General features: G+C 40.5%; 1 protein-coding gene across 1 annotated transcript; it reads left to right on the top strand.

Moving 5' to 3' along the window:
* The first annotated feature begins 8,871 nt into the window (after positions 1 to 8,871).
* Positions 8,872 to 10,817, top strand: LOC114830310 (vicilin-like seed storage protein At2g18540). Its single transcript, XM_029117693.2, is given in 2 exon segments — positions 8,872 to 9,788; positions 10,297 to 10,817. Coding segments are annotated over 2 exon segments (921 nt in total). The 3' UTR covers positions 10,301 to 10,817.
* The last annotated feature ends 1,405 nt before the right edge of the window (positions 10,818 to 12,222 follow it).

The raw sequence follows: 12,222 nt of genomic DNA, 5'->3' as shown, positions 1-12,222 counted from the left end.
ATTCCTATTCATAAACTTGAGCAACTTGTCTCCTCAGTCCCCAGACGTTTGCAGTCTGTTATAAAAAGAAGAGGGGATGCCACACAGTGGTAAACATGGCCTTGTCCCAACTTTTTTGAGATGTGTTGATGCCATGAAATTTAAAATCAACTAATTTTTCCCTTAAAGTGATAAATTTTCTCAGTTTAAACATTTGATATGTAATCTATGTTGTATTGTGAATAAAACATAGAAGTTTGAATCTTCCACATCATTGCATTCTGTTTTTATTCACAATTGAACAGTGTCCCAACTATTTTGGAATCGGGTTTGTACACAATTATGGAGAAATGTAATCAGTACTTCAATACGACAGGGGATGAACTGCAGATCTTAAACGTCTGTTTTGTTTTGTCTGTCGCCTTTCACAGTGTGGCAGGGAATTTGGAGGCTAGCCCACACCTGACTGGGACCTAAATTAGCCTAGTGACTGTCAAATGATCTGTCCCAGGTGACCTGAACTATTCAGAATTCTGTAATGTTATACTATGCTGTAGTAGGATATTCCAGTAATATATATATATATGTTATGCTACACAGTGCTAAGAAAATATGCACTAATCGGTATAAGTTACGTTGTGCAGTATTAAAAAAAATATATCCATGGAACTGTTCTTCGATCTTCGTCTGTCTAGTGGTGGGAGGCTGTTGGTTTGATCATGTCAGAGGATGGCACCACAACCAAGACAAATACAACATCATGTTCCTCACATACGAAGAAATGATCATGGTCAGTAGATATGACACACAACACCATTATAATGTATTGCTGGGCTGTATCAAGGCACTCTTTTGGTCACAGTGCTTATGAGTCACTGGTTTCATCAGGGTCAAAAACATGCACTGCTGCCTGCAGTAATCTAGTTACACATGGCTCAGCTCTTTCACGTTTCACGTAATTATTGGATGTTTCCTCCCGAAACAGGATGTGAGGTCGCTGGTAATGTGTCTGGCGGACTTCCTGGGGAAGAATCTGTCTGGTGCAGCGATTGACAGCGTAGTGGAACTGGTCACCTTCAACAACATGGAGAAAGATGACAAGGCCAACTACGAGTTAAGGTCTGAAGACGTCGTGGACAAAAACAAAAGGAAGTTCCTCCACAAAGGTAATGATCAGAGGGGAGGTGTGGAGAGGAGCAGAGGGGAGGAGAGTAGAGAGGAGGAGAGTAGAGAAAGAGGAGACGATAAGAGGGAGACGAAAGGAAAGAAGTGAGGAGGACGTTCTCCATGGACTAACACCAGAGGGTTGTTTGTTCATGCAGTCACCTAATTGCTGCAGTTTGGACGGTGGTACATTCATGCTGTGGTCAGATCCCGAAGCTGCTTCTGAATGACACACATCTCCCTCTCTGTTCCTCTCCATCGTTTTCTCTATCTGCTTCTCTGTCGGTTTTTTCCCTCCATCTCTCTCTCTCACAGGGACAATAGGAGACGGAAGGACTCAGTGACGGTGGCCCAGATTGAACGTTTTGGCCGGTTCTACCAGGAGAGGATGAAGGACTTCATCTGGGACATCACTGAGCTGCAGGGCTGATACAGACATTTACACAGAAATGCACGCTCATACACACGCACACACACACACACAAAGACATGCACCATAGACACTGACGGGCAGACACACACATTCTCCCATATGCACACAAACACACACAATATTATGTTCAATATGAATGTCAAACAGACATTTGTTTAGTAATGTGAATGAAAGTGAAATAAATACCTTAAACATATCCTGCCCAGTTTATTATCTCAATAATGATCCATAAACCCCCCAGAGGTTGATTGTCACATGAGGCAATGTGACATCACCAGGTTATTAAATAACTGTAAGTGCTAGAGAGTTATTTTTTACTTACTGTGTCACATACAGTCGTGGCCAAAAGTTGAGACTGACACAAATATTAATTTTCACAAAGTCTGCTGCTTCAGTGCTTTTAGATATTTTTGTCAGATGTTACTATGGTATACTGTATAAGTACAAGCGTTTTATGTGTCAAAGGGTTTTATTGACAAGTACATTAAGTTTATGCAAACAGTCAATATTTGCAGTGTTAACCCTTCTTTTTCAAGACCAATGCAATCTGCCCAGGCATGCTGTCAATTAACTTCTGGGCAACATCCTGACTGATGGCAGCCAATTCTTGCATAATCAATGCTTGGAGTTTGTCCGAATTTGTGGGTTTTAGTTTGTCCACCTGCCTCTTGAGGATTGACCACAAGTTCTTAATGATATTAAGGTCTGGGGAGTTTCTTGGCCATGAACCCAAGATGTTGTTTTGTTCCCCGAGCCACTTAGTTATCACTTTTGCCTCATGGCAAGGTGCTCCATCTTGCTGGAAAAGTCATTGTTCATCACCAAACTGTTCTTGGATGGTTGGGAGAATTTGCTCTCGGAGAAGGTTTAGGTATCTTTCTTTATTCATGGCTGTGTTATTAGGCAAAATTGTGAGTGAGCCCACTCCCTTGGCTGAGAATCAAACCCACAATGAATGGTCTGAGGATGCTTTACAGTTGCCACGACACAGGACTGATGGTAGCGCTCACCTTGTCTTCTCTGGACAAGCTTTTTTCCAGTTGCCCCAAACAATCGGAAAGGGGATTCATTAGAGAAAATGACTTCACCCCAATCCTCAGCAGTCCAATCCCTGTACGTTTTGCAGATGTTTATCCTGGAGAGAAGTGGCATCTTTGCTGCCCCTCTTGACACCAGGCCATCCTCTAAAAGTCTTCGCCTCACACCTGTCTGCTGCCATTCCTGAGCTCTGCACTGGTGGTGCCCCGATCCCATAGATGAATCAACTCTAGGAGACGGTCCTGGCGCTTGCTGGACTTTCTTGGGCGTCCTGAAACCTTCTTCTTGGGCTTCCTCAAGCCTTCTATTTTTGGGATTATGTTTATTTTCGTGGCAAAGAGGGACTTTGCAATTAATTGCAATTCATCTGATCACTCTTCATAACATTCTGGAGTACATGCAAATTGCCATCATAAAAACTGAGGCAGCAGACTTTGTGAACATTTATATTTGTTTCATTCTCAAAACTTTTGACCACGACTGTAGGCCATTTCTCTCATTGGGCAAAGGCCGGGAGTACCTCGCACTGCACGGACTCCAGTGTGAACTCAATAACAGCTGTGTAGCTGGAGAATGGCTAGTCTACCTCAACCTTGTGTGCACCAGCAAAAAGCATCAATGTTGAGCAAGCACCGTGGTAACCATCGGCCTCACGTGGCGGGGCGAAACGTTCCTGGAGGAAGCAATGGTTCTGACTTTGTCCATCCTGCGCCTGCTTTGGAGATGGGCGTCACAAAATTGAGTGGGGAGAAAAATGGCAAAAAAGATAGGGAATAATATTGATCTTTGTGTGTTTGGGATGGTAGGAAATATTGGACAGTGACAAACGCAGTTACTTTGTCTAATTAAAAAATATATATAAGAACTAAAAAGGCTGATGTGAGTTTTGAAGATGCGGTGAAATAGAACATCTAGATTATTGTTGCAATCATAAGAAATATATGATATATAGCCTATACATTGGACCTAGCACATTTTTTATAAAACATTTTACATTAAATATATCCATCCCAAATAATATAGGATTACACAGTCAGCTGATATAAAAAATAATATATACCTGAAAACAAAACTAAAATGAAAAAACTTTAGAAGTAGAGTTAGTGGAATGTGGGCAAGGTCCTAAGGCTACATTTCAGTGTGTGGAAAAGAGACCTAAATGTGTTTATTACTGCGATTAAAACATACCTGACTAAAACAAGGCCTGGACTAGGCTATTTATTACTGATCAAATTGCTGTAATCTTATAGGACAAAAAAAATGCTTTTCATTCAAAAACAAGGACATTTCTTGGTGACCCCAAACTTTTTGTCCTGCTCATACCGTTACAGAGTACTGTAGAGAAAGATAATTTTCTAGTAACTTGTTTGCATTTCTGAGAGGCATAACAACAGATGCAACACTGAGACGGCTGAAGTTTGATGTTACTCTCATTCCAGCTCCCCTCAGTGTCATGCCATGTACAAGGACACGGTCAATTACAGTAACCCGTATCTCATTTCAGATGATTGTTCTTGTTGTTGGTCTTCTTCTCCCTCGTCCCCAATCTCACCCTCTCATTCTTATTCTTCCTCTACCTTTCGGGAGTTGTCACCCATGGTTGAAAACACAAGTAAATGTACACGTGTCCCTTTCATTCATGTCAACAGACTGATTGTTAGTTGAGTAATTATTCGTGTTAGTGTTCACACCTGTAATGTGTGTGGAGAGTGTTAGATTTGGGATTATTTTAGTTTGGTATAATAAATGGCAGCATTTTCTGTATGACAACATGGTCACACTTGTGCTTTATACAGAAAGTTGTGTGTAGAGTTTGGAAAACGTGTGTGAATGGTGAAGAAAAGTGAAGAATGCTTATTGGTTTTGTGGATAGTATTCATAAAACCAGTTTTAGTTGGGAAGCAATTGTGAAAAAAACACTGTCAGAGAAAACGGTTGATTGAACCTCTAGGCTAGGGGAAACCATATGCTGGTCATGACCAAGGTATCTGAATGTGAAACTCCAACTAATATGACTCCAAATTAGGCATTGTTTTATTCTAAATGGGTGTGTTAATAGAATTTCATTGGCCAAGCATACATGTGTCATAATAAAATGATGTCAACTGCATTCCAAACCTTGTCAGATTCTAGAACATTTGTGTTGGAGTGCAAACAGATTAGGCTACTTTTATGAACATGAACCAAAATTAACTGTGAAATTAGAGTATTATTCCATCGGTAGACAAAGTAAGTTCAATCTAAATAGAAGTCTAATGATTTAAGTGGAATCCAAAGCAAAATGTCTAATACCTGTAGTAAAAATTCATGAAAGATCCCAAATGATTTGACTATATTGCATTGATCTTTTTTTCCCCTCACCAGGTTGTCCACATAGACAGACATCATGGACTGTTTCTGTTTCCCTAGTCCAAAGACAGCCCCGCTTGTCACTGTAAGTAGGAGCATCCTTTCTCATGGAATATATTTAAAGATCTGAGCTTCATCACTCTTTTAGGAATTTAGTTAAAACATTTGCTACTAAAGTGTATTTACTTTCCTCTGTAATGTTATACCATGGCAATCTCTTTCTCTGCATTTTCTATAGAGGGAGCCCATAGAGACTCAAAATCTGTCTCTGCTGAGACAGAAGGTGACCCTGATGGAAAACGCCATCACAATGCTGAAGAGCGATCAGGACACCTTAATGGCTCTGTTAAAAAAGAGACAGAAGAAACAGCAGAATCAAGAGGAGCTGCTGCAGAACCACAAACAGAAGCAGGAGAAGAACTACCTGCAGCTCTCTGCAGTCACCAGAACGCTGGAGGTCAAGATGGACCAAGAGATCAAGGCAATCTGGGCGGTCCTGAGAGGACTGGAAGAGTCTACTGAGGCGGTGAGATTATATTTTAGACACAGTTATAGAGAAGTCATGGTTAAACATATCAGTCAAGATTGACAGTATGAACATGTTTTCAAAATAATTCACTAATCCTGCTATTAGATGTCATGGAAGTTCACTGGAGCTGTAGGAAAAGCCATAGTACTCTATAAAAATCTTGGGAACCTAAAAAATGCTAGGCAGACCTGTTTATTTACATGGTATCACGCTGTGAATACGTTTCACATGCTTTAACTATACAGGTACTGGTCATGAAATTAGAATATCATCAAAAATTCAATTCCATTCAATAAGTGAAAAAATTCAATTCCATTCAATAAGTGAAACTTGGATGTTATATTCATTCATTACACACAGAATGATATATTTCAAATATTTATTTCTCTTAATTGTGATGATTATAACTGACAACTAATGAAAATCCCATATTCAGTATCTCAGAAAATTAGAATATTACTGAAGACCAATACAAAAAAAATATTTTTAGAAATGTTGGCCAACTGAAAAGTATGAACATGATAAGTATGAGCATGTATAGTACTCAATACTTAGTTGGGGCTCCTTTTGCCTGAATTACTGCAGCAATGTGGCGTGGCATGGAGTCGATCAGTCTGTGGCACTGCTCAGGTGTTATGAAAGCCCAGGTTGCTCTGATAGTGGCCTTCAGCTCTTCTGCATTGTTGGGTCTGGCGTATCGAATTTTCCTCTTCTGAATACCCCATAGATTTTCTATAGGGTTAAGGTCAGGCGAGTTTGCTGGCCAATTAAGAACAGGGATACCATGGTCCATAAACCAGGTACTGGTAGTTTTGCACTGTGTGCAGGTGCCAAGTCCTGTTGGAAAATGAAATCTGCATCTCCATAAAGTTGGTCAGCAGCAGGAAGCATGAAGTGCTCTAAAACTTCCAGGTAGATGGCGGTGTTCACCTTGGACCTCAGAAAACACAGTGGACCAACACCAGCAGATGACATGGCACCCCAAACCATCACTGACTGTGGAAAATTTATACTGGACTTCAAGCAACGCGGATTCTGTGCCTCTCCTCTCTTCCTCCAGACTCTGGGACCTTGATTTCCAAAGGAAATGCAAAATGTACTTTCATCAGAGAACATAACTCAGCAGCAGTCCAGTCCTTTTTGTCTTTAGCCCAGGCAAGACGCTTCTGACGCTGTATCTTGTTCAAGAGTGGCTTGACACAAGGAATGCAACAGCTGAAACCCATGTCTTGCATATGTCTGTGCGTGGTGGTTCACTGAATCCAGCTGCAGTCCTCTCTTTGTGAATCTCCCCCACATTATTTAATGGGTTTTGTTTTACAATCCTCTCCAGGGTGCGGTTATCCCTGTTGCTTGTACACTTTTTTCTACCACATCTTTTCCTTCCCTTCGCCTCTCTATTAACATTTTCACGCGTGAGTTTCAAATATTCCTTACCGACACCCCAGCGTGAGTTATTTTGCACGTGACTTCAGTACTCTGCAGCATTTTAACTCACGCCAGCCTTTGAACAGTCACCTTGCTAGGTAAGGAACACTACATGCATTGCATTGCAAGCTTCTCTCGTTGACTCGAATTCTAAGAGCTACAAAAGTTGGTTGATTTATTACTGTAGCTAGCTAGAAAACGTCAGCTAACCGCTAGCAATCGTCAGCTGCCCGCTAGCTAACAAATCGTGACCAGTTATTCAATGCAGTGAAAATGAATAAACTACATAAAATGCATACAACGGGGAACGTAACTTCTAGAAAGTTTTTGCAATGGTTTTGATCGGTAGTAGTCGCTAATATAATTCGTTTTTGTGCATTAGTGTTGGCTGTCTGTTGGTACGTAACTAACACTTCTTGTCCCGATTTGAATGCTTTCTACCTGGTTAATATCATAGTATGGTCTTGAAACAATTACAATCAGGAAATAAAGTTATAAACACTGTTTGAGCTAAATGTGAGTAAATAATAGCGCGGTTTTACCAGCCATTGTTACGTTACTTGTAGCTAGGTATGCTAATGGTGCGTTCTAAACATGACATTCTAATCACACCGGTGTGATCGTACGCTCCAGGGACCACTCTAGATTGATCACACTGGTGTGATCGTACGCGCCAAAGGGTTTTAATGTGCTTGTACACAGAGCTCTGAACAGCCAGCCTCTTTAGCTATGACCTTTTGTGTCTTGCCATCCATTTGCAAGGTGTCAATGGTCGTCTTTTGGACAGCTGTCAAGTCAGCAGTCTTCCCCATGATTGTGTTGCCTACAGAACTAGACTGAGAGACCATTTAAAGGCCTTTGAAGGTGTTTTGGGTTAATGAGCTGATTAGAGTGTGGCACCAGGTGTCTTCAATATTGAACCTATTCACATTTTCTGAGATACTGAATTTGTGGTTTTCATTAGTTGTCAGTTATAATCATTAAAAGTAATAGAAATAAACACTTGAAATATATCAGTCTGTGTGGAATTAATGTATACATTATACAAGTTTCACTTTTTGATAGAAATTACTGAAATAAATCAACGTTCTTATGATATTGAAATTTTATGACCAGCACCTGTATATTATACTGTTGTTCCTCATCCCAAAGAACAAGAACGGTTTGGAGAGAACAGACTCTTCTGAACATTTGACACCCTGTTGGGAATTCCCATTTCCAGTACGTCCTCGTTCTTCAAGTGACTGGCATGAGGAATGCGTCCAGTATCCCTGTGTTCAATTTGCCACCCGTGGAAACATCCATAATGTGACTCAGAGAGACATCTCAGGTGTTCCTCCATCTGGCCAGCGACTCCACAAACGGTCTCATGTCCTACCGCCTCTGGTTGATCCTCCCGTGCCTATTAATCATTGCTTTCCTGATCTCTCCCCAACCAAACGCCTTCTGCCTTTGCCACGTACGGTTTCTAAGGGACTCAACATGGACCCGTGTTCAGACACAGCCTTCAGACAGGACAAGGACAGGATGAAGACCAAGGAAGAGGAGAGGGAGAACGATAGAGTGGAGATACTGAAAGCAGTGGAAAAAGAGGTGGAGAGGAAATGGAAGAAGTTGCAGAGGAACTCACCAGCTCATGGATTCCTGGAACAAAAGGAGATGGTAGACATGATGAAGGCAATGGAAGCTAAGAGGGAGAAGAAAAGAGTTGAGATCCTTCAATTTGCGAAAAACCAGCTTGAGAGGAAATGGCTCGAGATGCAGAATGCAGGTCAAAAATCGAAGGGAGATAAGAGTGAGGTGCATTTTGCAGAGAAGGAACTGGAGAACAACCTGAAAGGCCAGATGAAAAACATCCAGAAATCTCTTGAAGAAATAAAAACAGATAAAGCAGAGAAGGATTTAACATTGTCCGAGATATTTGATGAAGAGATACAGAGGTAAAGAGAGGATGAAGATTGTAGACAAGTTGAAGAGGGAGAACAAAATGGAGGGCAAACTCAGGTTGGAGGAAAAGAAAAAGAAAGAGAAGGAGAGGATTCTGACCCTGGAGAAGGAGAGGAAAGAAAATGAAATACAGGAGAAACTGAAATTGGAAGAAGAGAAAAGGAGAGAAAGGGAGCAATTTAAGGTCCTTGAGAAGGATATTAAGGCAACGGGTCTGGAAGAGAAACGCCGGTTTAAGGAAGAAAAGGAGAGGATAGAGAACCTACAGAAGGAAAAGAAGGTAAGACTTAAGCAAGAGAAATTAAGATTGGAGGCAGAGAAGAGGAAAGAGAAGGAGATGGCAAAGACTCTGAAGAAGGAGAAGAAGGAAAAAGAAATGAAAGAGAAAGTAAGCTTGTAAGAAGCTAAAAGGGAAAAAAAGGAGATAAAATGTCTGGAGAAGAAGAAGACCAGACAAGCAAAAGAGGAGAAATGTAGACTTGAGCGAGAGAAAAATAAAGAAAAGGAGATGAGGAAAAACATGAAGAAGGACAAAGAAATGGCCAAGAAAATGTTAGCTGAAGCAGAGAAACAAAGAGGATGTGAGGAGAAGAAGTGCTTGCAGGAAGAGAAGGAGCGCAAAAAAGCTAAGAAAGGGTTAGCTAAAGCTGAGGGAAAAAACTACACAAAAGCTGTTGAAGAGCTACAAATGCAGGAAGAGGAATATAGAAAGCATCAACTAAACACTAAGGGAACAGCAGAGATGAAGAAGGAACAGGAGAGGACAGACAACAACAAGCGAAAGAGAATATTACTGACAGAGAACATCATTTTAGTCCGTCAGGCAAACAGGATGGACAGACACAAGACCCCATCACTGAAGGAGTCAGACTCAGAGGAGTGGGCAGATACAGATGGTGATGATGAGTCTGAGACTGACTGGTGAGTCTTGAACCAGGCTCTAGCTTCTAGGAATCCTTAATAAAACCAGGCTCTTATAGCATCAGAATAGAACCAGGCATTGGAATAGAGGCAGGCTATAACATCTGATAGCATCTACTTAGAACCAGAATTGAGGTTCTTATAGCATATGAATCAAACAAGGCTTTAGCCTTTTATAGCGTCTGAATAGAACCACATTGAGCCTCTTATAGCATCTAAACAGAAACAGGCTTTAGCATCTCATAGCTTCTGAATAGGACCAGGGTTTAGCCTCTAAATGTCTAAATAGAATCAGGCTTTAAAGTCATTAGAATCTGAATAGAGGCTGATGCGGAGTGCATTCACTGTGCATCTGCTTTGCTGTTCCATACCGGTTATGTATCTCTCAGGTGTGATACTATATAATATAGCCTCCCTATCCAGGCTTTGAGCATTATTACACATGGTTCATAAAGTCAAGTATAGGTTTGTCTCAGAATCAAAGCTAACTGCTATGTTTGTGTTACAGGTGAAGACTAAATGCCCAGTCACTTGTGGAAGAAGGAGATTTTCAACACTTGACATTCAACAGGATTTCAAAAGGAGTTAGGGAAGGATAAGTGATAAAAAGATTGAAAGCTAAGAGACATCTATGATGGATACAAGATGCATAAGAAACATCTACTAGCAGAGATCTTTATATGATACCTAAGCAGCTAAAATATCTTAAATTGACATCACCATAATCTTATGTCTTTGAATAAAGGATTACATGCAGCAGCAAAAGCCAACTTTGTATCCAGATCTGACATTTCTAAATAGATAAAACTTTACATTCTGCTGTATTGGTTGCTTGTTTCAAATAAACAATTTTCAAATCACCCATTCTGGAAGACAACAAGACAAAATAAACTCCCACGACTCTCCCATCTTACTCAGGGGGAAGTCATTGAAAGAAAGACCTTCATATTTTGTTGAATAGTAAAAGCTGGCAATGTAAAATGTAAAATGGTGTGTGTTCCCGGGTCTAAAATAAAGTTAATTATGCCCAACGACTCAGGGATGACTCCAAGGTCATGTGTTCCCGGGCCTAACCAAACTGCTTTGAGAATTCCAGGACTCAGGGACTCCAAGTCTGGTCGCTTAGACTTACTAATGAGTGTGTAATTACCAGTATCCCTACGAGCTTGAGTATGGAGATGAACGAGGAGTGCCATCGTAATCTATATTCCAAAGTAACACAATTTATTCCACTTGTTAGAAATCGGCCGTTTTGTATAGTGGTTGTAATAATTAGCATACCCGTTTGTCAAGGGAGAGAGAAAGTATATTATTTACAAAACATAGTTACATGCCAACACGATTTAACATCCTCCTAACTAGCCTTACGGTCTAATAATTATACCATAAGTATTTAAGACACTATAGCATGAAGGTATGCTAGGAGCTTCTGTTAAAGATAGACTCGCAGAACTAAGTTCAATCACTATTCATCCCACCCAGACAGGCTGCACTCCCCCATTGCATCTATAATAGGATCACCTCACCTTGGCTAAAACAAGGAACAAACAAATAAACTGGCATTCACACATTTACATATATTCAATTACACCATCCAAAGCTAGACACATGGTTTTGCATTTTTCTTCATCTGGTAAACATTTACCTGTAACAAATGTTACATGACATCAGCATTGAAACCTATTGGAGAGTTCATCTCTTTATGGGACACACATGAAAAGACCAAACATCAGTGCAGTTAATCCAACAGAAGTCATACTTCTACTTTGTTGAATTTTCCATCCTCACACCTGCTTTGTCTGAGCAGATGGGGCTACCTTGACCCCCACAGTGTATGTCCGTTCCTTTCAGGATGTAAATAGGCCCATTGGTGTGAGATTAGGATGTTCCACTGAGTTGAGACACCAGAAAACACAGTACCTTCACAAACATTCCAAAACACATCTTTCATTACACTACATGTTCCATAAGAAAAACTTTATTTTTCCTGAAAATAAAAGGGAAATGACCGTGGCATCAGAATAGCCTTTGAATAGCAACCTGTCAAACCAAAATAGGAACATTAGTTTGCAATGGGAAAAGTTTAGAAAATGAGTAAAAGACATCACATTCTCTTCCAAACCAAATCATGATCTTGCATATTGCGCCCTGCAAGTCTTTTAACTGAGTTTATAATGTGTTATTGCTGAAAAAATAAAAATATTTGTGTATGACCTTGATGAAACTATGTACACAGCTAGTCTATATGACCCAACGTCTTGTTCTAGATGTGGGCACCTATATCAAAGGGAACAGGAGAGACTCCATGTTCTAAAGCCAGAAGAAAATATAAAAGTCCATCTTTCTTGCACCCAGTTTATTTATATGAACACCACTACATCATTGTCAGAATAAGAATTGCCCCTGTGCATCCCTCTGCCTAGAAGGCCAGCAT

The sequence above is a fragment of the Esox lucius genome, chromosome 24, assembly GCF_011004845.1.
Source record: "Esox lucius isolate fEsoLuc1 chromosome 24, fEsoLuc1.pri, whole genome shotgun sequence".
NCBI lineage: Eukaryota > Metazoa > Chordata > Actinopteri > Esociformes > Esocidae > Esox > Esox lucius.
The sequence above is the reverse complement of the archived record's forward strand: the minus strand, read 5'-3'. Positions and strand labels throughout refer to the sequence as shown.